General features: G+C 44.0%; 1 protein-coding gene and 1 pseudogene across 5 annotated transcripts; one reads left to right on the top strand and one right to left on the bottom strand.

Moving 5' to 3' along the window:
* Positions 1-2,441, bottom strand: part of LOC140478448 (alpha-1,4-N-acetylglucosaminyltransferase-like) — a 91,712-nt pseudogene extending 89,271 nt beyond the window's left edge.
* Positions 2,082-22,089, top strand: LOC140479175 (alpha-1,4-N-acetylglucosaminyltransferase-like). 5 transcript variants are annotated; one of them, XM_072573178.1, is made up of 4 exons: positions 13,300-13,367; positions 16,651-17,044; positions 17,277-17,516; positions 20,222-22,089. In XM_072573178.1, the coding sequence occupies exons 3-4, from the start codon at positions 17,367-17,369 to the stop codon at positions 20,834-20,836; spliced, it is 765 nt and encodes a 254-aa protein (XP_072429279.1). In that variant the 5' UTR covers positions 13,300-13,367; positions 16,651-17,044; positions 17,277-17,366; the 3' UTR covers positions 20,837-22,089. The 5 variants fall into 5 exon arrangements, with proteins under 5 accessions (XP_072429278.1, XP_072429281.1, XP_072429277.1 ...); XM_072573177.1 differs by lacking the exon at positions 13,300-13,367 and adding an exon at positions 2,082-2,098 and having other exon boundaries at positions 16,651-17,516; XM_072573180.1 differs by lacking the exons at positions 13,300-13,367; positions 16,651-17,044 and adding an exon at positions 8,899-9,015.
* The last annotated feature ends 4,192 nt before the right edge of the window (positions 22,090-26,281 follow it).

The raw sequence follows: 26,281 nt of genomic DNA, 5'->3' as shown, positions 1-26,281 counted from the left end.
GGGATGATCTTTTAGTGCTGAGATGAGAAGGAATTTGTTCAGCCAGAGGATGGCGAATCTGTAAAACTCCGTACTGCAGAATCTGCAAAGGCCAAATCATTGAGTGCATTTAAGACAAAGATAGTAGGTGCTTGATTAATAAGGGGAATAAATTCCTGAGTTCTATGCTCGATGCCTTGCTGGATGAGCCCTCCAAGATACCATTCTGATAGTGTAGCTGTGACATTCTCCTTAATCAGTAATGCAACTCCCTCACCCCTTTCACATCCCTCTGTATCTTGCCTGTAACATCTGAAAGCTGGAACATTGAGCTGACAGTCCTATCCTTCTCTAAGACTAACACATGCTTGTTGCATGTAACCTGCAACTTCCCCTCCAAGTCACTCACCATCCTGACTTGGAAATATAACACCAGCTTTTAAGCAGACAACATAGCCACCTGGACTCTCCCTTTCACTGTTCCCCTCACTATGTTATCTTCTACCACCCCCATATTCTTTCTGACATTCCTCAGTTGAGTGGCTTGCTGTACTACGATGTCATGACCACTGACATCATCCTGCAGTCTTCATTCTCATCCAAACAAGAGGCAAACCTCAAGCAGGTTGGACAATTACAAAGGTTAAGGCTCCTGGGCTCTTGTCCTATGGGGCAACATGCGTTACTCCTGGTCATATTCTCTGTCATTGACCAGCCTCCAAATTTGAAGAGCCTGTCCATATGTGTGTGAGAACCTCCTGGAATGAACTGTCCTCCTCCCTGATGTGCCACAGTGCCTCCAGCTCAGAAATTCTGAACTGAGATTCCTGCTGCAGCAAGTCCTTCCCTCAAATATGTGTGCCCTGGAACAGCCCGATATTCAGAAACAACGTTCATTCAGCAAACATCATGTGACCTACCATCTCTAAGAGGGGAGTGAATTAATTAATAATTGTTAGATTATTTATAATTTATACAGCCTAAATATCCCAAAATGTTTTAGCACAGCCAGGAATTATTACAATACAGATGTAATATGCAATATGTAAAATACTGATAAAACTTAGTTTTAAACAATAGTTACAGATTTACCTACTCCTTTTGCTGCAATAATTGGAAAGTAAATACTGGGGCTGAAAAACAAGTAGCAGAAAAAGAAATAATTCCTTTCTAGCTTTACCAAACTCTCCACTCATCACACATTGCTTCTTTCAGGAATCCTTACTTAAAGCATCTCTTTCCAACAGATTGATCCCAACAAATTCCCAGAGACCCTCACTTGGCCAGTCTCTCACTCCAGTGAAGTCTCCCTGCACTGACTGTACTCCTTACTGACAGAGTTCTGAAATGCCTTTTCTTATATAAAGCTGTGGTGAGTCACTCCAACCCAGCTCCCCGCTGACAGATACCAACATCTACTCAGGCTCTAACTCAATGCTTTATTGGGTCGGGGGTTTCAAGAGATTGTCAGATAACCATCGCTACTAGCAGCTGCTTGTTTCAAAGAGACATACTCAGATGTAACCAAGTTATTAAATGTGGAACAAAAACAGAAATTGCTGGTGAAGTTCAGCAGGTCTGGCATCATCTGCGGGAAGAAAGCAGAGTTAACATTTCAAATGCAGTGACTCTTCATCAATACTGTATTATTGAATTTGGAGTTCATTTGCTTGTTATGATTCCTGTAGAAATCAACAACTTTGCAAAAATGATTCAACCTTCTAGTACGATGCACCTCTTCCCAGTAAAACAATCTAAAGCTTTGCCTCACTTGTCTCTAACAATATCAATCCACATTCACTGAAAGACTGCAGTAATGGTCATGGATGCTGCCTGAACTGCTGTGCTCTTCCAGCACCACGAATCCAGAATCTGGTTTCCAGTATCTGCAGTCATTGTTTTTACCCTGCAGTAATGGTCAAATGACCCACATCAATTTATCTTGAACTTCAACATATAATTCCCAAATTTAAAGTCTTATCAACCTTATGTTTTCAGATTGGCGACCAATAGCAGCTATTATCATCCACAAATCAAGCAGCTAGCTCTGTACAATTCCTTACCTTCTCATACCATCCAGCCAAGGGTGTGTTGCTGAACAATTCTTTAGGATTCAAAGGTAAGATGATCACATACTTGAATGAGAAAAGCAGAGGGGTGGCTTTGTACTCAGGTTCTCGATACACAGATACATTCCCAGTGATTGCTTTCATGAAGTAATAAACTGGTTTGTTTGGGTTTAGAGTAGCTGCTGATTCAATGCTGCACATGGTCAATGGGATGGATTTAGTTCACTGGAACTCTGTAAAAACATAACTCCGGGCTCTGTACTTGGATGTGGCTGAGTTTGGCTGAGTAGTTATCAAACTACTCAGTAAGATTGTAAACTCATTTGTTATTAATACTATCTTATTCAAAGAGGGGTTTAAAAATAAATATACATTGATGGAAAATACTAGCATTCGGGAAAATAATGAAAAGGTTTAACACATCCTCATTATCGATGTTGCTTGATCAATGATTCCTGAGAAAAGAATGATTAAGGACAGAGTAAAAATGCTGTTTTTATCCTCCACATTTTCGATCTGCAGGAACAGAATGAAATTATTGTCTAGAATTTACATCAGGTCCACTTTACAAGTTTGGAAATGAAAAACAAACCTGAAATGGCATAACAAACAACAGCAAATAGATATGCTTCCAGCCAGCAGGGAGTTTGCCCCTTGATATAAATTGACTCCAGGTGTGTGAGGGCTCCTTGATATTACCATCGGTCGACTCCAGCCTTGATGTCAAGGATTGTCACTTCCACCTCACTTCTGCAATTCTGCTTTCAATGTTTGAGCCAATGTTTGACTGAATTCAGGAGATGGCAGAACCCAAACTGAGGGGAGTGGCAAGTTCTGGAGCACAATCTTTCAGTATTGTTGCTGGAGTGTTGTCAGGATCCACAGCCTTTGCAGTATCCATTGCCTCCAAATGATGGTTGTCATCACGTGGAGTGAATCTGATTGGCTGAACACTGACATCGGTCATTCGGCTGATCACTGAATGAGGCCGAGATGGATCATCCTCTCAGCACTTCTGCCTAAAGATTGTTATGACTGTCTTAGCCTTATTTTTTGCACTGATGTCCTGGGTTTGCCTGGATGGAAATATTTGTGGAGCCATCTCCCCCAGTGAGTTGTTTAACTGTCCACCACCATTCACAACTGGATGTGGCAGCACTGCGGTTTGTAAATGTGATCCATTAGTTGGGAGATTGCTTAGTGCTAGTAATGCTGTTTGGCACGTAGGTAGACCTGTTTGGTAGCATCATCACGTTGAGACCTCATTTTTAGGTAGTCTTGGTGGTGCCCATGGCATGCCCTCCTGCACATTCCATTGACCCAGGGTTGATCCCCTGGCTTGATGGTAATGGTTAAGTGGCAGATATGCCAGGCCATGAGGTTGCACGTTGTGCTGGATATAATTCTGCTGTTACTGAAAGCCCACAGTGCCTCACATAAACCCAGTCTTGAGCTGCATGGTCTGTTTGAAGTGTGTCCCATATAACATAGTGATGAGCTGTGGATGTTAAAGTGGCTGCCTGTGATTCTGGACCTTTCTGTTTCAGAATACGCCAGCTGCTGCTATGAAAAGAGGGTGAGGTATACCTTCCTCTGACTGTCCAAGTGGAATTACAGCTCAGTATATCTGAAGGTGTGCCGAGAGGAATCTTGGCTCAAAATTACAAATGTCTCCTCTTGTCAATAAGAAGGGCGATCTGAGAAAGATTTCCACTTCACGCAAAGTCTGGCTCAGGATGTTAGCTGAGCAAAAATCAGCTGACTGTGAGGCTGCAGAAAAGTTCTGTCAAATTTTAACCCTGATCAAATACAGTAAAATGAACTGTTGCTAATGTTTGCTGAATTCTCTCCGGTAAGTATGAGAGAAGCTGGTTTTACTGGTTCAACACACATTAAAGACAGAAATACAACCTGAAAGTGTGCGAATGGTTCATGCACACAGAAAGCTTTTGACCGTTGAGAAGTTAGAGGGTATTTACAGCTGTTGCATGATTTCTTGTGATTTACACGCAACAACAGGAGAAGGTCTTTTCAAGATCATTGTCATCATGTTTTTGTACCAACAGTGAAAGAATATTTCAGAGGTTGGGGGTGCTATTCTATTACTGGTCAAATTGTCCTAAACCTGAATTTGTGCACAGGAACATTTTTACCAATTTTCTGTCTCCCAACTTCATGAAATCAACCTAAGGACCAGACTGGGGCAGTGTAATCAGGGGGATAGATACTCTTGTCTGTAATTGTGAGCATGAATCGTTAAAGATGTGGTTCCTGCTCAGAGCCAGGGTTAAGGACATCTCCGCACAACAGGAGAAGATCATGGAGGGGGCCGGGAGGGATCCAATTTGTTTTCACCCACATTGGTGCCAGGGACATTCATAGAATGAGAAAGGAGGTTCTGCTGAAAGGTTCTGAACAGTCTGTATTTCAATTAAACTGCAGAACCTCCAAGGTGATAATCTCAGGATTGCTACCTGAGCCACTGACAAACTGGTAAAGAGTAAATAAAGTCAAGGAGTTATGTGCATGGCTCAAAGATTGGTGTGAGAGGAATGGGTTTAAGATCATGCTGCACTGGCACCAGTACTTGGATGGGATGGAGCTGTTCTGCTGGGATTGGCTTCACATGAACGTGAGAGCAGTGTCCTGGTGATTCATAAAACTGGGGCTGCAGAGAGGGCATGAAATGAATTAGAGGGGGTAGAGTTTGGGAGAGGGGCAATGTAGGCTGACAAAGGAAGAGGATATGGCAGTATTACAGGACAGCTATTTGGGTAACAACACCCAGTGTGGAATAGGAAGGGTCAGCAAACACAAATTAGAGATGCTGCAGTAAATAGTGTCAATTCAGGGGGGAAAAGTCAGAAAAAGGTAAACTAATGGCTCTTTACATGAATGCATATAATCTGTGGAACAAGGTAAATGAATGAATGATACAAATAGAGGATAGCTGACATGTTCTTGTAGCCAGACTGGAGGCCTGTGACCAGTGGTGTACCACAAGGATCATACTGAGTTCACTGCTCTTCGTCATTTTTATAAATGATTTGGATGTGAACAAAGGAGGTATCAGTGATAAGTTTGCAGATGACACCAAAATTCGAGGTGTAATGGACAGTGAAGAAGATTACCTCAGAGTACTACAGGATCTTGATCAGATGGGCCAATAGGCCAAGGAGTGGCAAATGGATTTGAATTTAGATAAATGTAAGGTGATGCATTTTGAGAAGGCAAGTCAGGGCAGGACTTATACACCTAAAGGTAATGGATTAGTGGTGCTGGAAGAGCACAGCAATTCAGGCAGCATCCGATGTTTAGCAGTAAAATTGATGTTTCGGGCAAAAGCCCTTCATCAGGAATAAAGGCAGAGAGCCTGAAGCGTGGAGAGATAAGCTAGAGGAGGGGTGGGGAGAAATAGCATAGAGTTCCACCCTGACCTTAAATTTACCTGGACCATCTCTGACACCTCTCTCCCCTTCCTGGACCTCTCCATCTCCATTACTGATGACCGACTTGACACTGACACTTTTTACAAACCCACCAACTCCCATAGCTACCTGGATTACACCTCTTCCCACCCTACCTCTGGCAAAAGTGCCATCCCGTATTCTCAATTCCTCCGCCTCCACCGGATCTGCTCCCAGGAGGACCAGTTCCACCACAGAACACACCAGATGGCCTTCTTCTTTAGAGACAGCAATTTCCCTTCCCACATGGTTAAAGATGACCTCCAACGCATCTCGTCCACATCCTGCTCCTCCGCCCTCAGACCCCACCCCTCCAACCGTAACAAGGACAGAACGCCCCTAGTGCTCACCTTCCACCCTACCAACCTTCGCATAAACCAAATCATCCGCCGACATTTCCTCCACCTCCAAAAAGACCCCACCACCAGGGATATATTTCCCTCCCTACCCCTTTCCGCCTTCTGCAAAGACCATTCCCTCCATGATTACCTGGTCAAGTCCACGCCCCTCTACAACCCACCCTCCCATCCTGGCACCTTCCCCTGCCATCGCAGGAACTGTAAAACCTGCGCCCACACCTCCCCCCTCACCTCCATCCAAGCCTCCTACTAGAGCGCTTTAGGGAACATCTCCGGGACACCCGCACCAATCAACCACACCGCCCTGTGGCCCAACATTTCAACTCCCCTCCCACTCTGCCGAGGACATGGAGGTCCTGGGCCTCCTTCACTGCCACTCCCTCACCACCAGACGCCTGGAGGAAGAACACCTCATCTTCCACCTCGGAACACTTCAACCCCAGGGCATCAATGTGGACTTCAACAGTTTCCTCATTTCCCCTCCCCCCCATCTCACCCTAGTTCCAAACTTCCATCTCAGCACTGTCCCCATGACTTGTCCTACCTCCCTATCTCCTTTTCCACCAATCCACTCCACCCCCCTCCTTACCTATCACCTTCATCCCCTCCCCCACACACCTATTGTACTCTATGCTACATTCTCCCCACCCCCACCCTCCTCTAGCTTATCTCTCCATGCTTCAGGCTCACTGCCTTTATTCCTGATGTAGGGCTTTTGCCCGAATCATCGATTTTACTGCTAAACCTCGGATGCTGCCTGAACTGCTGTGCTCTTCCAACGCCACTAATCCAGAATCTGGTTTCCAGCATCTGCAGTCATTGTTTTTACCTAAAGGTAATGTCCTGGGGGGTGTTGCCAAACACAGAGACCTTGGAGTACAGGTTTATAGTTCCTTGAAAGTGGAGTTGCAGGTAGACAGGATAGTGAAGAAGGCATTGAGTGTGCTTTCCTTTACTGGTCAATGTCATAGAGCCATAGAGTCATTGAGATTTACAGCATGGAAACAGACCCTTCTGTCCAACCCTTCCATACCGACCAGATATCCCAACCCAAACTAGTCCCACATGCCAGCACCCGGCCCAGATCCCTCCAAACCCTTCCTATTCATATACCCATCCAAAAGCCTTTTAAATGTTGCAATTGTACCAGCCTCCACCACTTCCTCTGGCAGCTCATTCCATACACGTACCACCCTCTGTGTGAAAAAGTTGCCCCGTTCGTCACTTTTATATCTTTCTCCTCTCACCCAAAACCTATGGCCTCTAGTTCTGGACTCCCACACCCCAGGGAAAGGACTTTGTCTATTTACCCTATCCATGCCCCTCATAATTTTTTAAACCTCCATAAGGTTTATCACCGCTCAGCCTCCGACGCTCCAGGGAAAACAGCCCCAGCCTGTTCAGCCTCTCCCTGTAGCTCAAATCCTCCAACCCTGGCAAAATCCTTGTAAATCTTTTCTGAACCCTTTCAAGTTTCACAACATCTTTCCACTAGGAAGGAGACCAGAATTGCACGCAATATTCCAACAGTGGCCTAACCAATGTCCTGTATAGCCGCAACAGAGTATTGACTATAGGCAATGGGAGGAAATGCTATGGCTGAACAGGACATTGGTTAGGTCTCTGTTGGAATATTTTGTGCTATTTTGGTCTCCGTCTTGTAGGAAGAATGTTGTGAATCTTGAAACGGATCAGAAAAGATTTACAAGGATGTTGCCAGGGTTGGAGAGTTTGAGCTATAGGGAGAGGTTAAATACGCTGCATCTGTTTTATCTGGAGCATCGGAGGCTGAGGGGTAACCTTTTGGAGGTTTATAAAATCATGAGGGGCATGGATAGGATAAATAGACAAGATCTTTTCCCTGGGTTGGGGGGAGTCCAGAACTCGAGGACGTAAGTCTAGAGTGAGAGGGGAAAGATATTAAAGAGACCTTAGGGTCAACTTTTTCACGCAAAGGGTGGTACATGTATGGAATGAGCTGTGAAAAAGCACAGCAGGTCAAACAGCATCAGAGAAACAGGAGATTCGATATTTCAGGTTGGGACGCTTTACCGAAAGTGAACAGCTTCACATTTTCCCCATGTTATAATCTGCCAGACTATTGCCCACAAACTCAACAGTAAAAGAAGTTTGAAAGCAGATTGTTAATATATTCTCCTTCAAAACTAGAGGGGAGATATTATCAAGTTCCTGAGATTTGTCAGTTTTCAGTCCCATTAACTTCTCCAATATGACTTATTGACTGGAATTACTTTCTTTCAGTTCCTCCCTCTCACTGGATTCTTGGATAATTTCATGATCAGTTCTGACCTGTCCAATAGATTCACACTTTATATCTTCTTAAAGACAGAAAGAATAAGTTGGAGAAGTACAATCACTGCTTTCGAATACCTCTACAGTCTCCAGTAAGAGGAAAAATACCAACTGGATGGGACTGAGCAAAGATTATTCCCAATGTGAGAAGAATAGGATTTTAAAAATCACAGTCACCTACTCAATGGAATATGTCCAAGATCCAGGGATCAGGCGCTGTGTGTAATGATGGCTGGATCAGGTCCCATTTGTTTTCGCAATCAGGAAATACTGGGGGTGTGAGCAGGATTAAATATCAGGATTAACCTCGAATGACATTTGGAGAGTCTTCCATTGTGTTATGTGACAGCTAAATGCATTGCAAAGTAATATCAAAAGAATGTTTACTAATCTATCTCATCAACTCACCTAACTAGTTTAAGTGCAATTTACTTTCAAATTAGGAGACTTAATTTTTGAATTTTTACCATTATTACTCTTTAATTCTAATTTCTGTAGCACTTTTCTCCCCTTCCTGTCACACTTTGATTAATATTTGTTTTGTCAGTACCCTGCACCTCTGCTTTGTTTGGTTCTTCTTGAATCTTTGTAACTTCCTTTTATTAGAATTGTCCCTCCCTCCAGATGATTCGTTTAAAGCCCTATTCAGAACCCTCATTATATGATTCACCAGGACACAGGTTCCAACATGTGGGACAGCTCTCACCTTAACATAATACCTGATTGCAATGCCCATGAATTGGAGCCCATTTCTTCCAAACAAACCTCTGAGTAACGCCTTTACCTCACTAATCTTGTTTGCCCTATGGTCATTTACATGTGGCTCAGGTAAGTAGTCTGGTATTCATTTCCTTTGTGAATTCCTTTTGTTTTGGCCTCAAACTGTTTGTAATTCGTGGCTTCTTTCCTCATCCTAACTTGGAAACAGCATGCTTATCAGTCACTGTCAGATATGGTGACAGTCTCTGAAACTAACTCCACGTGTCTGTTATTGAAGTAAAACACAGTATTCTGCAGCATTGATTTCCTTTTCTCCCTATTTGGAAAGAGTTACAGCAACATGTCGATTGCTGTTGCAATGCAAACAGCTCAGTTACACTGATGTCTGTGCCTTTCTGCAATTGCATCATTTTGCCATGTTCAGATTGTGGACATTTTCGTGCCTGCGTGAAGCTGAAGGGTGTCAATCATTTATACAATCATGAGGGGCATGGATAGGGTAAATCATCAAAGTCTTTTCCCTGGGGTGGGGGTGTCCAAAAACTAGAGGGCATATGCTCAGGGTCAGTGGGGAAAACTTTGAGTGGGACCTTAGGGGCAACGTTTTCACACAGAGGCTGGTGCATGTATGGAATGAGCTGCCTGAGGAAGTGGTGGAGGCTGGTACAATTACAGCATTTAAAAGGCATCTGGATGGGTACATGAATAAAAAGGGTTCAGAGGAATATAAGCCGGGCATTGGCAGATGGGACTAGATTAATTTGGGGTGGCACAGTAGCTCAATGGTTAGCACTGCTGCCTCACAGCACCAGGGTCCCAGGTCAGATTCCAGCCTCAGGCAACTGTCTGTGTGGAGTTTGCACATTCTCCTTGTGTCTGCGTGGGTTTCCTTTGGGTGCTCTGGCTTCCCCCCACATTCTATAGATGAGGTCAATTGCCGTGCTAAATTGCCCATAGTGTTAGGTGCATTAGTCAGACGGGGGTGGGTTACTCTTCAGAGGGTCAGTGTGGACTTGTTGGGCTGAAGGGCCTGTTTTCACTCTGTAGGGAATCCAATCTAATCAATATCTGGTCAGCACAGATGCATTGGACCGAAGGGACTGTTTCCTGTTCATCTCTGTGACATAGATCTATGTATTGTTTCAAAAACTATTTTCTAATCAATTAATTCTGAGATGTTGTCACACAACCCTGGAGCAGGTGGGACTTAACCACACTCCCAGTTCAAAGTTGGGGAGGCAATGGCCAAATGGTAATATCGCTGAACTGTTAAACCAGAGAAATAGTGAGGACTGCAGATGCTGATCAGAATTGATAAATGCGGCACAGGAAAAGCTCAGCAGGTCAGGCAGCATCCAAGGAGCGGGGGCATTAATGTTTCAGGTGGAAGACCTTAATTGGTGGGGGAGAGGGGTCTGAAAGATAAATAGGATGGAGGGGTGGAGGTGGGGGCAAGGTAATTTGGGAAGGCAATAGGAAGGTGCTAGTGAAGTTGATGAACTATTGATGAATTGATGCTACCTCATACTCCCACAAAGAGGTTGAACAACTCACCAACTTCACTGACACCTTCCATCCTGACCTTAAGTTCACCTGGACCATCATGGACACCTCCTTCCCTTTCCTGGACCCCTCCGTCTCCATCTCCGGTGACTGACTCAACACGGACATGTACTTCAAACCCACCAACTCCCACAGCTACCAGGACTACACCTCCTCCCACACACTGTCCTGTAAAAACACAGTCCCTTACCCCCAATTCATCCACCTCTGCTGTACCTGTCCCCAGGAGGAGCAATTCCACTCCAGGACATCCTAGATGACCTCCTATTTCAAGAACCTCAATTTCCCCTCCCACGTGGTCAACACAGCCCTCCAATACATTACGTCCAATTCCTGCACCGCTGCCCTCCACCCGCAACAGGGACAGATCTTCCTCGGTCCTCACCTTCCACCCCACTAATCTCCAGATACAGCGTATTATCCTCAGCCATTTCTGCCACCTACAATCAGACCTCACCACCAGAGATGTACTTCCCTCCCCATCCCTATCAGCATTCCACAGAGACCAGTCTCTTGTTAGGTCCATGCCTCCTCCCAACCCACCTCCACTCCTGGCATCTTCCTTTGTTGCTGCAAGAGATGGAAAATCTGCACTCACACTAACCCCTCACCTTCATCCAAGGCACCAAAGGATCTTTTCGCATCCAGCAGAGATATTCCTGCACCACCAACTACCTCACCTACTGTCTGTTGCTCTTGATGTGGGCTCCTCTACATTGGAATTCAACTCGCAGAACATTTCAGGGAACTTCTCCGGGACACATGCACCACTGCCCTGACCACTTCAACTCCCCATCCCACTCTGTCAAGGACATGCAAATTCTGGGCCTCCTCCACCGCCAAATCCAAGCCACCCAATGATTGGAGGAAGAACGATCCATCTTCCGTCTTGAGGCCCTTCAGTCACATGACATCAACATCTACTTAACCAGTTTTCTTATCTCTCCTTCCTCCACTCATCCCAGATCCATCCCTCAAACTCAGCACCACCATCTTGAGATGTCTTCCCTATCCATTTACCTTCCAACCTATCCACCCCACTCTCCCCTCTGACATATCACTAGCATTCCCCCACCTGCATCTACCTATCGCCTTCCTAGCTACCTTGACCCAAACCTCCACCCCCATCCTCCTATTTATCCCTCATTCCCCTTCCCCACACCATGCCCTCCCATGAAGGGCTTCTGCCTAAAAGTCAATTCTCTGGCTCCTCGAATGCTGCCTGACCTGCTGTGTTTTTCCAGCACCACCCCTTTCAACTGTTAAACCAAAGACCCCAATAATAATCTGGGTACCTGGATATGAATCTTACCATGGTATAGGCTGTGGGTTTGTGGCGCAACAGAAACACGTCTGACTCCAGATCAGAAGGTAGTGCATTCAAATCATGTCAGGCTCACTGCAGCTCAATTTCTGGGCAGCACGGTGGCTCAGTGATTAGCACTGCTGCCTCATAGCACCAGGGTCGCAGGTTTGATTCCAGTCCTCAGGGTCTATCTGTGTGGAATCTGCACATCCTCCCTGTGTCTGCGAAGGATTCCTTCGGGTGCTGCAGTTTCCTCTCATAGTCCAAAGATTGGTATGCTTTCCTTTATTGGCCAGATTATTTAGTACAGGAATTGGGAGGTCATGTTGCAGCTGTACAGGACATTGGTTAGGCCACTTTTGGAATATTGCATGCAATTCTGGTCTCCTTCCTATCAGAAAGATGTTGTGAAACTTGAAAGGGTTTCAGAAAAGATTTGCAAAGATGTTGCCAGGGTTGAAGGATTTGAGCTACAGGGAGAGGCTGAACAGGCTGGGGCTGTGTTCCCTGGAGTGTCGGAGGCTGAGGGTTGACCTTATAGAGGTTTACAAAAGTATGAGGGGCATGGATAGGGTAAGTAGGCAAAGTCTTTTCCCTGGGGTTGGGGAGTCCAGAACTAGAGGGCATAGGTTTAGGGTGAGAGGGGAAAGATATAAAAGAGACCTAAGGGGCAACTTTTTCACGCAGAGGGTGGTACGTGTATGGAGGACCTGCCAGAGGAAGTGGTGGAGGCTGGTACAATTGCAACATTTAAGAGGCATTTGGATGGGTATATGAATAGGAAGGGTTTGAAGGGATATGGGCTGGGTGCTGGCAGGTGGGACTAGATTGGGTTGGGATATTATGTCGGCATGGACGGGTTGAACCGAAGGGTCTATTTCCGTGCTGTACATCTCTATGACTCTATGACTCTCTGTGCAGGTCAGGTGAATTAGCCATTCTAAATTTCCCATAGTGTTAGGTGCATTAGTCAGAGGGAAATGGGTCTGGACAGGTTACTCTTTGGAGGGTCAATGTGGACTTGTTGGGCCAAAGGGCCTGTTTCCACACTGTTGGGAATCTAATCTAAAATGGGTGAATTTGAATTCAATAAAAATTTAGAATTAAGACTCTAATGATGACCATGAATCCATTGTAAATTGTTGAGGGAAACGCCCATCTGTTTCACTAATATCCCTGAGGGAGAAAAAATGCCATTCTTCCCTGGTCTGGCCTATATGTGACTCCAGACCCACAGAAATGTGGTAGCCTCTTAACTGCCCTCTGGACAATTAGGGATGGGCAATAAATGCTGGCCTGGTCAGTGCCCCCCTCATAAATGCAGGCCAGTGGTGCTCTCATCCCATGAATGAATGAAAAAATTACCGTCACTGCACTACAAAAGTGAAAAAAAAACTGTCCAAAGTCCTGCTGTTCCTTTAATCTGAAAAGCTTTTACTGCAGAACTTCCTGATATCGTGACACACCTGATGTGAACATTTCCATCTACACCTACACACCCATTCGGCTCCTGATTGTGAAAGCAATTTATTGCTGATCAGTTCATGACACAAAACAGCTCATTGTCTGGTTCACAGACTGGATTCATCCGGTAAGTGAGAATGGCTTTAAAATTCTTCCTCTGTCACATCGTCAGGATATTCTTGTTAAATTGGAAAGGAATTTGTCCCTTTGTATTTTTATTTTATGTTTGAAGTAGAGAACATTACTGGGAACAATTTAGATGTGACATGTTCAGGCAGAGAAAATGTCTTTACCAATATTGGTGTGATTGTTCTTTCGGCCTTTCACTAAATGTAAATGGTAGGTGCTGTTAAACTGGTCAGAACAATAAGATCATCATCACACTGATTGTTGAGTCAGTACAACGTCGTGTTAAATACGTGTGATTTGATTAGAGAAACAGAGAACAGTTTTCAATGTTGTTTTCTTTAAAACTAAACAATCAGTTTCTTCCTGAGGTTTCCTTGAAAGTGCAGTGAGCAGCTGAGACAGACAGAGCAGGAGGGAACAGCACAGGCTGAGAAACTGCAGGAGATCGGAAAACTGGGAGGGTCAGTTTTTGGCATTTTCAATTGTAGACTGATCACAAAAGGCGAAGAACAATGGAAAAAATGAATCCATTTAAGATAAAAATTGAAAGTGCTGAAGAAACCCAGCAAGTCAGACAGCTTCTTATGACGAGAGAGGCACTGAGTCCCGTGACTCTTCTTTGGAACTGAAGGGGGTTGAGAAATGATGGAATTCTGTTGTTGACAAAGGGAAGGAGGGGCGAGTGGGCGAGGTGCTGAGGGGGGTCACAGAGTGGGCTTCTCTCCCCTTTGTCAGTAAATTAAATACCACAGCACTTTCCAGCATTTTGCAGCTCTGAACAAGAGTCAGAGTTGAGAATGTGGTGCTGGAAAAGTACAGCATGTCAGGCAGCATCCAAGGAACAGAAGAATCAATGTTTCGGGCATAAGCCCTTCATTGGGAATCTGCTGATTCCTGATGAAGGGTTTACACCTGAAACGTCTATTCTCCTGCTCCTTGGATGCTGCCTGACCTGCTGTGCTTTTCCAGCACCACACTCTTGACTCTGATCTCCAGCATCTACAGTCCTCACTTTCTACTAACTGAATAAAAATCAGACCTGACTCGAAGCATTAACTCTGTTTCTCTCCACTGTTGCTGCCTGACCTGCTGAGTCTCTCCAACACCTTCTGTTTTGATTTGTAATCTTCTGCATCTGCTGTAATTTACCTTTATTTGACTATTGTATTTAAAAAGCAGCTTTCTGGTCCAGGTCATAGAGCCATAGAGATGTACAGCATGGAAACAGACCCTTTGGTCCAACCAAATTGTACCAGCCTCCACCACTTCCTCTGGCAGCTCATTTCATACACGTACCACCCTCTGCGTGAAAAAGTTGCCCCTTAGGTCTCTTTTATATCTTTCCCCTCTCACCCTAAACCTATGCCCTCTAGTTCTGGACTCCCCGACCCCAAGGAAAAGACTTTGCCTATTTAGCCTATCCATGCCCCTCATAATTTTGTAAACCTCTATAATTTCATTCCTCAGCCTCCGACGCTCCAGGGAAAACAGCACCAGCCTGTTCAGCCTCTCCCTATAGCTCAAATCCTCCAACCCTGGCAACATCCTTGTAAATCTTTTCTGAACCCTTTCAAGTTTCACAACATCTTTCCGATAAGAAGGAGACCAGAATTGTACACAATATTCCAACAGTGGCCTAACCAATGTCCTGTACAGCCGCAACATGACCTCCAACTCCTGTACTCAATACTCTGACCAATAAAGGAAAGCATACCAAACGCCTTCTTCACTTTCCTATCTACCTGCGACTCCACTTTCAAGGAACAATGAACCTGCACTCCAAGGTCTCTTTGTTTAGCAACAGTCCCTAGGATCTTACCATTAAGTGTATAAGTCCTGCTAAGATTTGCTTTCCCAAAATGCAGCACCTCAAATCAATCGGAATTATACTCCATCTGCCACTTCTCAGCCCATTGGCCCATCTGGTCAAGATCCTGTTGTAATCTGAGGTAACCCTCTCAATGTCCACTACACCTCCAATTTTGGTGTCATCTGCAAACTTACTAACTGTACCTTTTATGCTCGCATCCAAATCATTTATGTAAATGACAAAAAGTAGAGGGCCCAGCATCGATCCTTGTGGCACTCCACTGGTCACAGGCCTCCAGTCTGAAAAACAACCCTCCACCACCACCCTCTTCTATCTTTGAGCCAGTGGCTAATCCAAATGGCTAGTTCTCTCTGTATTCCATGAGATCTAACCTTGCTAACCAGTCTCCCATGGGGAACCATGTCGAACACCTTAGTGAAGCCCATATAGATCACATCTACTGCTCTGCCTTCATCAATCCTTTTTGTTACTTCTTCAAAACACTCAATCAAGTTTGTGAGACATGATTTCCCACGCACAAAGCCATGTTGACTATCCCTAATCAGTTCTTGCCTTTCCAACTACCATGTACATCCTGTCCCTCAGGATTCCCTCCAAGAACTTGCCCACCACCGAGGTCAGGCTCACTGGTCTATAGTTCCCTGGCTTGTCTTTACCACCCTTCTTAAACAGTGGCACCACGTTTGCCAACCTCCAGTCTTCCGGCACCTCACTTGTGACTATCGATGATACAAATATCTCAGCAAGAGGCTCAGGTGATTTAAAGCACATTTCAACTGCTGAATTGAATGTTCATTTTATATCCATTCACCCATATCAGGAATTGTGATGTTGCTGGAATGACTTTTCATCTTTTGTTTGTTCATTCATGGAATGTGGTAGTCACTGGTTGGGCCAGCATTTATTGCCTGCTCCTAATTGCTCTTTGAGTGGCTTGTTAGAGCCATTTCAGAGGGCAGGTAAGAGTCAAATACATTGCAATGGCTCTGGAGTGACCTGTAGGCCAGATCAGGGAAGGGCAGCACTGAAAGACATCAGTGAAGAAGATGGTCTTTTCTGACAATTGACAATGGTTACATGGTTGTCATTTGGCTAGTTTTAAATTGCAGACTTTTCTTTATTGAATTCAAATTTCACCATCTGCTTTGGTGGGGTTAAAACCCATGACCCCAGAACATTAACCTGGGATTCTGGATTATAAGCCTAGCATCTGTGCTCTTGCCTTATGGTCAGCTGCAGTCTGTGTGCTGAAGGTATACCCAGAGTCCTGGGGGGGAGGGACTCCTGTATTTGAGATCAAAGAACTCAAAGAACTTAAATTTCTAAAGGTTCTCTTGATGATAATCTGCATTTTTGACTCTTACCCAATTAACTTCGCTTGTTCACGTTTATCTTTGGCACCAGCGCAAGGACAAGTATCCCCCCATTAACTCCGTTTCTCTTTCTACAGATGCTGCCAAACCTGCTGAGCTGTTAGCAGCTTTGATTCTGATGTTTCCAGCAACAAATACATTTTGCTTTTGAATTCATAACTGATTCAAAGAGTATAGTGCTAGAAAAGCACAGCCAGACAGGCAGCATCTGAGGAGCAGGAGAATCGATGTTTTGGGCATAAACCCTTCATCAGGAGTCAGATTCTCGGATAATGCCTGACTAGCTGTGCTTTTCTAGTGCCACACCCTTCAACTCTGTTCTCCAGCATCTGCAGTCCTCACTTTCTCCGAAATCATAACTGATGTTTCTCAAAGGTAGGACTGTATAACATCACAGCTGGACTATTTTACTCCTGAGTCATCTTTTCTTTTTACCGGAACCATTGAAAAACCATCTCCAATGATGAAAAGGTATCAGGCAATTACATTATTTTCCTTAACACTAATATTTGTCATCTTTCTTTTTACAAGCCCCTCAATTGATAACATTTTTGTAAGAGTAAATGATTTTACAATCATTCTGACAAACTATTCGGCCAAAATAACCTCCATTGGCCAATGGTCCGGTCAGGTCACTGCTGAGAACACAGTGATTGTGAAACACCCACAGCCACGCATAGAGCCTGGAATTATGTTTTTACAGACCTCCACTGAACTAAACCCTTCCCCACTGGTCACCTGCAGCATCGAATCAGCAGCTAGACTAAATCCAAACAAACCAGTTTATTACTTCATGCGAGGATTCACTGGGAAAGTATCTGCATATCGAGAACCTGAGTACAAAAGCATTCGTCTGCTTTCTTCATTCAAGAACGTTATCATCTTGCCCTTGAATCCTAAAGAATTGTTCAGCAATACACCCTTGGCTGGATGGTATGAGAAGGTAAGGAGTTGTACAGAACTAGCTGGTGGATGACTATGTGGATGATAATAACTGCTTTTCGTCATCTATCTGACAAACGAGTAATGAGATTTACACTAATAAGCTAAATCCCAGTTTCTACATGTATGATGATGGATACAGGTTTGAGATTGAATGTCAGCTTCAGGTCCTGACAAAATCATTTGGAGATTCTGCAAGAAGGCCATGGTCATTTCCTTTCTGAAAGTCAATATTTATCTCAATTATTCAGATTGCGCTTTGTTCATTGGTGGTTGGGGACTGTTAGTTTGGAAACTCCTCAGTCCACAGAATATTATACCAGTTAATTTCACACCTACACTCATTTGAAATTACTGTGTTCATTTAAATGCAGAGGGTGTGGCTTAGGCAGTAGATGTCAAGGGAACCTTTCCCAGGAGATTGGAAGCAGTTTTAATTGGTGACTCAACTAGTTAATCCCTGAGACAGAGCTGGAGAGGAACCAGGATCAAACCTTTTCTTTATCTGTTGAACAGAGAGTCAGAGTGTGCAGAAGGTCAGGATTGAGAAGAAGCAAACCATTAGGGTCCCATTGTAGCTGCAGGAAAGATTCATTCTACAAATTGTCCAACTGTCATCATCGCAAGATCAGTACTTCAGTGATGAATTCATCTAATGAAGAGTTTAGAAGCAGTATATTACTGTTAGAGTGAATGGCAAAGCTGGTAGGAGAAGGGAACACTGGATAGCAAGAGATATTGAGGCTCTGGTCAAAAATAAGAAGGAGGCATATGTCAGGTGTAGACAACTGTGATCAAGTAAATTTCTTGAAGAGTATAAGCGGAGTAGGGCATTCTAAAGAAGAAAGTCAGGATGGCAAAAATAGGATGTGAGAAAGCTTTGGCTGATGAGGTTAAGAATAATCCAAAGAGATTCTACTGGTACATTAAGAGCAAAAGATCAAATAGGGAGAGAAAGATCAATTATAACATTTATGTGTGGAATCATAAGAGATGGGAGAGATATTAACAATTATTTTGCAACAGTATTTACTGTGGAGAATGCCATGGAGGCGAGGGAACTTGGGTATTAAATAATATGTCTTGATAACAGTCCACATTACAGAAGAGAATGTGCTAGAGGTTTTAAACAAATATAAAGGTGGATAAATCTCTTAGGAGCTGATTAAGTGTATCCTAGATCACTGTGGGAAGCTAGGGAAAAAATTGCAATGCCCCGACCAGCAATATTTATATCATTTACAGCCATAGGTGAAGTGCCAAAAGACTGGAGGGTGCCTTCATTGCTCAGACCATTGAGTACACTGGTGACCTTTAAGCGGCAATTGGATAGGTACATGAATAGGTGCTGAAGCTAGGACAAATGTTCGGCACAACATCGTGGGCCGAAGGGCCTGTTCTGTGCTATGTTCTATGTTCTATGTTCTACAGGTGTTCGGGCACCATGTTGGGGTTGTGCGGGGCATGTGTGAGGGCACAATTGGAGTACAGTGTAAAATTCTGGTTGCTTTGGTAGAGGATGTATATTATTAAATTGGAGGAGATACAGAAAAGATTTACAAGGATATTACTGGCACTGGAGGGTTTGAGTTATAAGGAGAGGCTGGATAGGCTGCGACTTTTTACAGGAGAGTAGGAGGTCGAGGGGTGACATTATAGAGTTTCTCAAGCACTTTCTGTTTCTGAACTTTCTCATCATTCAGTTATCACTGAGCTTCAGGGACAGCATGGCGGCTCAGTGGTTAGCACTGCTGCCCAACAGCACCAGAGACCTGGGTTCAATTCCAGCCTCAGGCAACTGTCTGTGTGGAGTTTGCACATCCTCCCCATGTCTGCGTGGGTTTCCTCCGGGTGCTCCAGTTTCCTCCCATAGTCCAAAAATGTGCAGGTCAGGTGAATTAGTCATGCTAAATTGCCCGTAGTGTTAGGTGTAGGGGAATGGGTCTGGGTGAGTTTTTGCAATGTATCCCGTAGGTACTACAAAACAGAAGTTGCTAGAAAAGCGCAAGAGATCTGGCAGCATCTGTGAAGAGAGGAATCAGATTTAACACTTCGGATCTGGTGATCCTTCCTCAGAACTGATAGTCCAGGTGGGTTGGTGAGGACTTGTTGGTCTGAAGGGCCTGTTTCCACACTGTAAGTAATCTAATCTAATCTAGTCTAATCTGTTTTATCCTGCTCACTTCATTCCCACAGAATTGACGGTACGCTGCACCATATGGTTGCTTACAACGGGCAATTCAAGATGGGCATCAAATGCTGGTCAGCCAGTACTGCCCACATCCCCGAATTAATATTATTATTTTGTAAATAAAAGCTTTCCAAGATAGCAACCAATATCAATGACAGTGTTTTGAGTCTGACTGAGCCTGTTTCTAGAGGCCAAAAAACTGTTTGATGGTTCATCGTGCATGATTGTGACTGGAAGCTTGCACTCTCATTGAAAGCTGACCCAAAACTCAGGTTAGCATTCTGGGGGCATTGGATGGTCTCTGATGGAGGACGGCCGTGTAAAGGGATTGCACGTGACACGGTGAAGAGGAGGTAACTGGAGCCCACAGACTGAAACTTCTGAAAGCATCAGATGAATTGCGGATAGAAGTGGGAAGAGACTAGAAAAGGAGAGGAAAGAATGTGTTGCTGGTAAAAGTGAGTCGTGTGGGACACAAGCAGGCAGAATTAATATGAACCTTTGCTCTGTTGCAGGTAGATCCCAGCAATGAAGAACATTGGTTGCATGTGCTCGCTGATGGCTGTCGGATAGCCTTGTTGTGGAAGTATGGGGGCATTTATCTGGACACGGATATCATTTCACTCAAGCCCTTGGAGTTCCGAAACTTCCTCTGTGAACAGTCGAGTAATTATGCCAATAATGCAGCTTTGGGATTTAACCGCTCTCATTCCTTTACCAAGATGTGCTTAAGAGATTTTGTTGATAAATACAATGGAGCAGCTTGGGGCCATCAGGGTCCAGACTTGATGACCCGAATGTTGAAGAAATGGTGTGGAACTGATAATCTCAATAACTTCCGCAACAAAGATTGCAAAGGGATTATGTACTTGTCCAGCAACTGGTTCTATCCAGTTCCATATTCTAATTGGGGAAGGTTCTTTCAAAAAAATACATGGAATAACAACAATGATGCAATCAAAAAGGAATTCTCAAAGACTAGTGGAGTACATATCTGGAAGTATATGATTGGTCATCAGAAAATTGAAATCAAAGCAAGTCGATCTTTAATAGAATATTTCTTTAGTGAATACTGCCCAAGCACATATAAATCTCTCCCATCCCAGAAAGAAAAACCAGCAAAAAAATAGTAACATTGTGCCTGAACATCCTGGTTACACTGATCCTCCACATTAACGTGGACAAGACAGGTTAGAACAGGATGACCCCTGGACTAATTTTGGTGATTTTATTTTCCCTGGGATATGTTTGAGTGTTGTCCAGCATTTTTACACTGATTTTTAATTATTACAAACATCACTGCTAAGCAAACCAATCACTGTGGATGATTTAATGGAGTCCCAATTGGCTCCATCTCATGGAATCTTCACTGGAGTCTTGTTGCTGTCCATGAGGCTGCTGGGTGATGGTAAGAATTGGGTGTTGGTATAGCTTGGTGTCCCAGATGAAAGTAGGAGATATGTAGAGGTGAAAAGGGGTCAGCAAAAAGACGGATGCTCTTTGTCTTTTGACCATCACATATTTCTCCAACAAGATGAAGACTAAACCAACCACCGGCCAAGGTCTCACACTCCCTTTCGCTCTCATGAGCCAGCCTCTAGTTGTATTTCTGCCCTGAGGTAATTCACATGGTAAAGGAGCTGTCCTATCTGAGCTGGACTATATATACATACAAGCCTGAAGGTCTCAGGCCCTCCTGTGCACGTTCTGCTCATTATTAAACCAATCAGCAGCATTGCAAACCTTCCCAATCCCAGAGTCGGAAAGTCAGTTCAACCTGTCTGTCTGTCAGAATTGTTGCAATTTCTTACATCTGAAGTCGATCCGCAGGTGTCATCGGGCATGGGAATCCAATCTTCTGTTTCTCTGAACCCAAGGATTAGTCTTCTCTTGAATAATTCATGGTGTTACTTTCTGCTCAGTACGCACTGAGGTTACTTCGGTCAGACCAAGGACAGTTAATCTTTGCTCCTCAGTCATCCTGATTTCAGATCTCGCGGTCTTACTTGGAATCTTGTCTCTTGGTGGAAGCCCACAATCATTGTGTTCCCGGTTACTCTGTCTCTGGCTAGTGACTGGTCAGGGATGTGGAATGTGGGGTTTAATGTTGGTGATGCTGCCTGGGATCTGAAAATCACTTTGATCGTCAGGATTCAGAAGGATTCTGAAAAGTTATTTATGTTTAAAACATTCTCAGGTTATTTCTGCTTCCTGGTGGATGATGAAACTCACAAAAAGTATTAGTTTTCTAGCTTGTAAGCTTCGATTAATCTGATGAATGGACCTATTTTTAAATTACTGCAGTGTTACTGTCTTCTTGATGATGTGTGAATATGTAAATCTCTGCTGATGATTGTGACACAGTAAATTGGTTTGGAAAGAGTTGAATTTGCAGTCGATTTTATTCGCCTCTGTGCTGGATTGAGTCATCAGGTTCGACTTGGGGAGTTAACATTTCCCACTCAGGTTTTAAATGGTTATTCTCTAATGCAGATCACTGGATATTTCCCAGTTGCTGGACATTGTTTCCTGTCACCAACCTTCTCCCCAGACCTCCACCAATCACACAATCCAGACTGAACATGAGCTGTTCCTTCAGAGCTCATGCGAGCCAATGATCCCTTGATTCTGGTCCATTAAGAGTTCAGTTGAAAATGGCCAAAATAGGATTAGACAAATAACAACTTGCATTTCTGTAGAGACTTCTACAGAGTAAAAACTTCTCAGGGTTCTTCACAGGAACAAGATGAAAGAAATCTTGACACCAAGCCACCAAGCGAGATATTGAGACCAGTATAGAAAGAGTTAGACTTAAAGCCTCTTAAAGGAGCAGAGATAGAGAGAGTGACAGTGAGAAATACTGCAGGAATTCCAGAGCAACTGAAGCCCTGGTCTTCAATGGCAGGGCTGCTCCAATCAGAGATGTGGAAGAGGTCAGAATGGATAAGCACAGATTCCCCAGAAGGTACAGGATCCCTCGACTAAGAGAAAATATTCCAAAAAAGAGAAAATGCTGGAAAATCTCAGCAAGTTTGGCAGCATCGGTAAGGAGAGAAAAGAGCTGACGTTTCGAGTCTAACTGACCCTTTGTCAAAGCTGAAAAAAGGAGAATTAGGGAGGTAATTATACTAGGCTGAGAGAAGGTGAGTCATGCGAAGCAAAGGGAGCAATAACGAGGTGATAATGACAGTGCATAGAGAGATTATAGGGAGATTAGGAGTTGTGAACGATCAAGGCTGAAGCCAGGCCTATGTGACAAAATATGCGGGGGATGGGTGAAGCAGAAGGAAAATGGAAAACAGGGGAGAAGGGTAGCAAAGTGGAAGAGGAGAGGAAAAGGTGATGAGAGAGTGGGGAGTGAGAGAAAGAGAGACAATCAAGAAATAAGAGTTACAGGACAGTGAAAAAAAAAATTAAAAAGAGAAATAAAATAAATTAAATAAAATTGCAGAGCAGAATGAAAACAGAGGGGCTGAGATGGGATAATCATCTGAAGTTGTTGAATTCAAGGTTGAGACCGGCAGGCTGTAACGTGCCTAGTCGGAAGATAAAATGCTGTTTCTCCAGTTTGCATTGAACTTCACTGGAACATTGCAGCAGGCCAAGGACAGACATGTGAGCGTGGGAGCAGGATTGTGTGTTGAAGTGGCAAGCCACGGGAAGGTCCGGGACCTGATTGCCACATATTTTGTCACATAGCACTGGCTTCAGCCTTGGTCATTCACAGCTCCTAATCTCCATATAATCTCTCTATGCACTGTCATTATCACCTCGTTATTGTTGAAGATGGTTGGGCCGAGGACCATTCCCTGAGGAACTCCTGCAGAGATGTCCTGGAGCTGATATGATTGACCCCCAAAAACCACAATCATATCCTTTGTTCCAGGTATGACTCCATCTTGCAGAAAGTTTGGGCCTGATACCCATTGATTCCTGTTTTGCTAGGTCTCCTTGATGCCATACTTGGTTGAATGTGACCTTGATGACAAGGAGTGTCACTCTTATCTCACCCATGGAATTCAGCTCTTTTGTACCTGTTTGAACCAACGCTGTAATGAGGTCAAGAGCAGGGCAGAAGTGGGTACTGCAGATGCTGGAGATTAAAGTCAAGATTAGAATGGCGCTGGAAAAGCAGAGCAGGTCAGGCAGCATCAGAGGAGCAGGAAAATTTTGGTTTTAGGCAAAAGCCCTTCATCAGGAATGAGGTTCAGAGCAGATTGGCCCTGGCAGAATCCAAACTAGGCATCACTGAGCAGGTTAAGACTGAGCAGATGCTGCTTGATACACAGTTGATGATACCTTGGACCACGTTACCAATGATCAAGAGTAGACTGATGGTGCAGTAATTGGCCAGGTTGGTTTTATCCTGCTTTTCTTGTACAGATTATACCTGGGCAATTTTCCACATTACTGTGTACATGTTGTAACTGTACTGGAATAGCTTGGCTAAGGAGCTGCAAGCTCTAGAGCACAAATCTTCAGAATTATTGCTGGAATGTTATCAGGGCCCATAGCCTTTGCAATATTCAGTGTCCCCAACCATTTCTTGATATCACATGGACTGAATCGAATTGGCTGAAGACTAACATCTGTAATGCTGGGGACCAGTAGAGGACCCTGAGATGGATTGGTACTTCTGGCTGAAGATTGCTGTGAATGCTTCAGCCTTATCTTTAGCACTGATGTCCTGGGCTCCTCCATTATTGAGAGTGGTGATATTTGTAGAGCCTCCTCCTCCAGTGAGTTGTTTGATCATCCATCACCATTCACAATTGAATGTGGCAGGACTATAGACTGAGATCTGCTCCCTTGGTTGCAGGATCATTTAACACTGTTTGTCACTTGCTGTTTATTCTGTTTAGCATGCAAGTAGTCTTGTTCGATAGCTTCATCAGATTGACACCTCATTTTCAAAGATCCCTGGTGCAGCTCCTAGCATGCCTTCCTGCACCCTGCATTAAACCAGGGTTGATCCCTTGGTCTGTTGGTAATGGTTAAATTGGGGATATGCCAGGCCATGAGGTTGTAGATTGTGCTGGACTATAGCTCTCCAGCTGTTGATGGCTCATAGCACCTCGTGGATGCCCAGTCTTGAATTGCTAGATTTATTCAAATTCTGTCACATTTATCACGGTGATAGTGCCGCACATGATGGAGAGTATTCTCAATGTGAAGGTGGGACTTTGTCTCCACAAGGACTGTGTGGTGGTCATCCTTACAAATACTGTCATGAACAGATGCATCTGCAGCTGACAGATTGGTAAGGATGAGGTTGAGTATATTTCTCCTTCTTGTAGGTTCCCTCACCACCGGCTACAGACTCAGTCAGCGGTTGTATACTTTAGGACCTGACCAACTTGATCAGTGATCCTGCTGCCAAGCCAATCTTAATGGTGGACATTGAAATCCCTCACCCAGAGGACACTGTGCTCCTATCATGCTCAGTGCTTCCTCCAAGTATTAATCAACAAGGAGGAGTAATGATCCATCAGCTGAGGGAGGAAGACTTGTGGAAATCAGCAGGAGGTTTCCTTGCTCATGAGGCCATGAGACTTCATGGGGTCTGGAGTCAATGTTGAGAATTCCCAGGGCACCTCACTTCCGAATGTAGACTACTCTGCTGCCAGCTTTGCCTGGTCAGTCTTGCCACTGACGGTGATGGTGGTGTCTGGGAAATTGCCTGTAAGGTATGATTCCGTTAGTGTGACTATGTCAGGCTGTTGTTTGACTAGTCTGTGAGACAGCTTTCCCAATTTTGGCACTAACCCCTAGATGTTAGTATGAATGCATGAATGAAGAATGAATGAATAAATAGCAAGAATGAATAGCCTTTATTGTCATGTGCACTTGAATGAGTGCAGTGAAAAGTTTGTAATGTCACCTCTCTGTGCCATTTTAGATATAGAGACCGTAAATACAGATATTTTTAAGTGTTTTAACAAAGTAAAAGGAAATACTGTTGTTACAGAGTTAAAAAAAAAGTGTTGTTACAGAGTCAAAAAGAAAGTTAGCAATGGGAACAGTTGAAAAAGTCCAGAATGAAAAGAAGGACTTTGTAGGGAGAACAGGGCTGTTGTCAATTCTGGTGCCTAGGTCCATGACAGGAGGTCAATTTCCTTCAGATATCTGTTAAATTTCCTTTGGAATATATGGAGACACATTAACTTCCAGCACTGTTTGATTTGATTTTTGACCAAGTGCTTCTTCAACGTATGTCAGCTTTGACCTCAATACCTTGTCTCTAAAATCTAATGAAAATGCAGGGTCTTGCTGATGTGGGACAGTGAGCAGCAAAACCCAATTAGATTTTGTTCCCGCTGCCCTCGCCCTTCTGTTTAAATGTAACTTGTTGATAATGACGCAGCAAACCCAGAGGACATGTTGGACCTTGGTGAATGAGGGGATCAACAGCTGACCTCCTGAACCAATGAAAGTTAAGCATTGGGAAACACAGAGTTACCAATAGAAACAGATATGCAACGATTAGAGTCAAATCAGGTACAACAAGAAAAACAGCAGAGGTAAGAAACAATTGCATTGCTGGAGAAGATGAGTTACTGGGAATGAATTGTGCT

Source organism: Chiloscyllium punctatum, chromosome 6 (genome assembly GCF_047496795.1).
Source record: "Chiloscyllium punctatum isolate Juve2018m chromosome 6, sChiPun1.3, whole genome shotgun sequence".
Taxonomy (NCBI): domain Eukaryota; kingdom Metazoa; phylum Chordata; class Chondrichthyes; order Orectolobiformes; family Hemiscylliidae; genus Chiloscyllium; species Chiloscyllium punctatum.
Note: the sequence above shows the minus strand (reverse complement) of the source record. Positions and strands in the feature narration are given on the sequence as shown.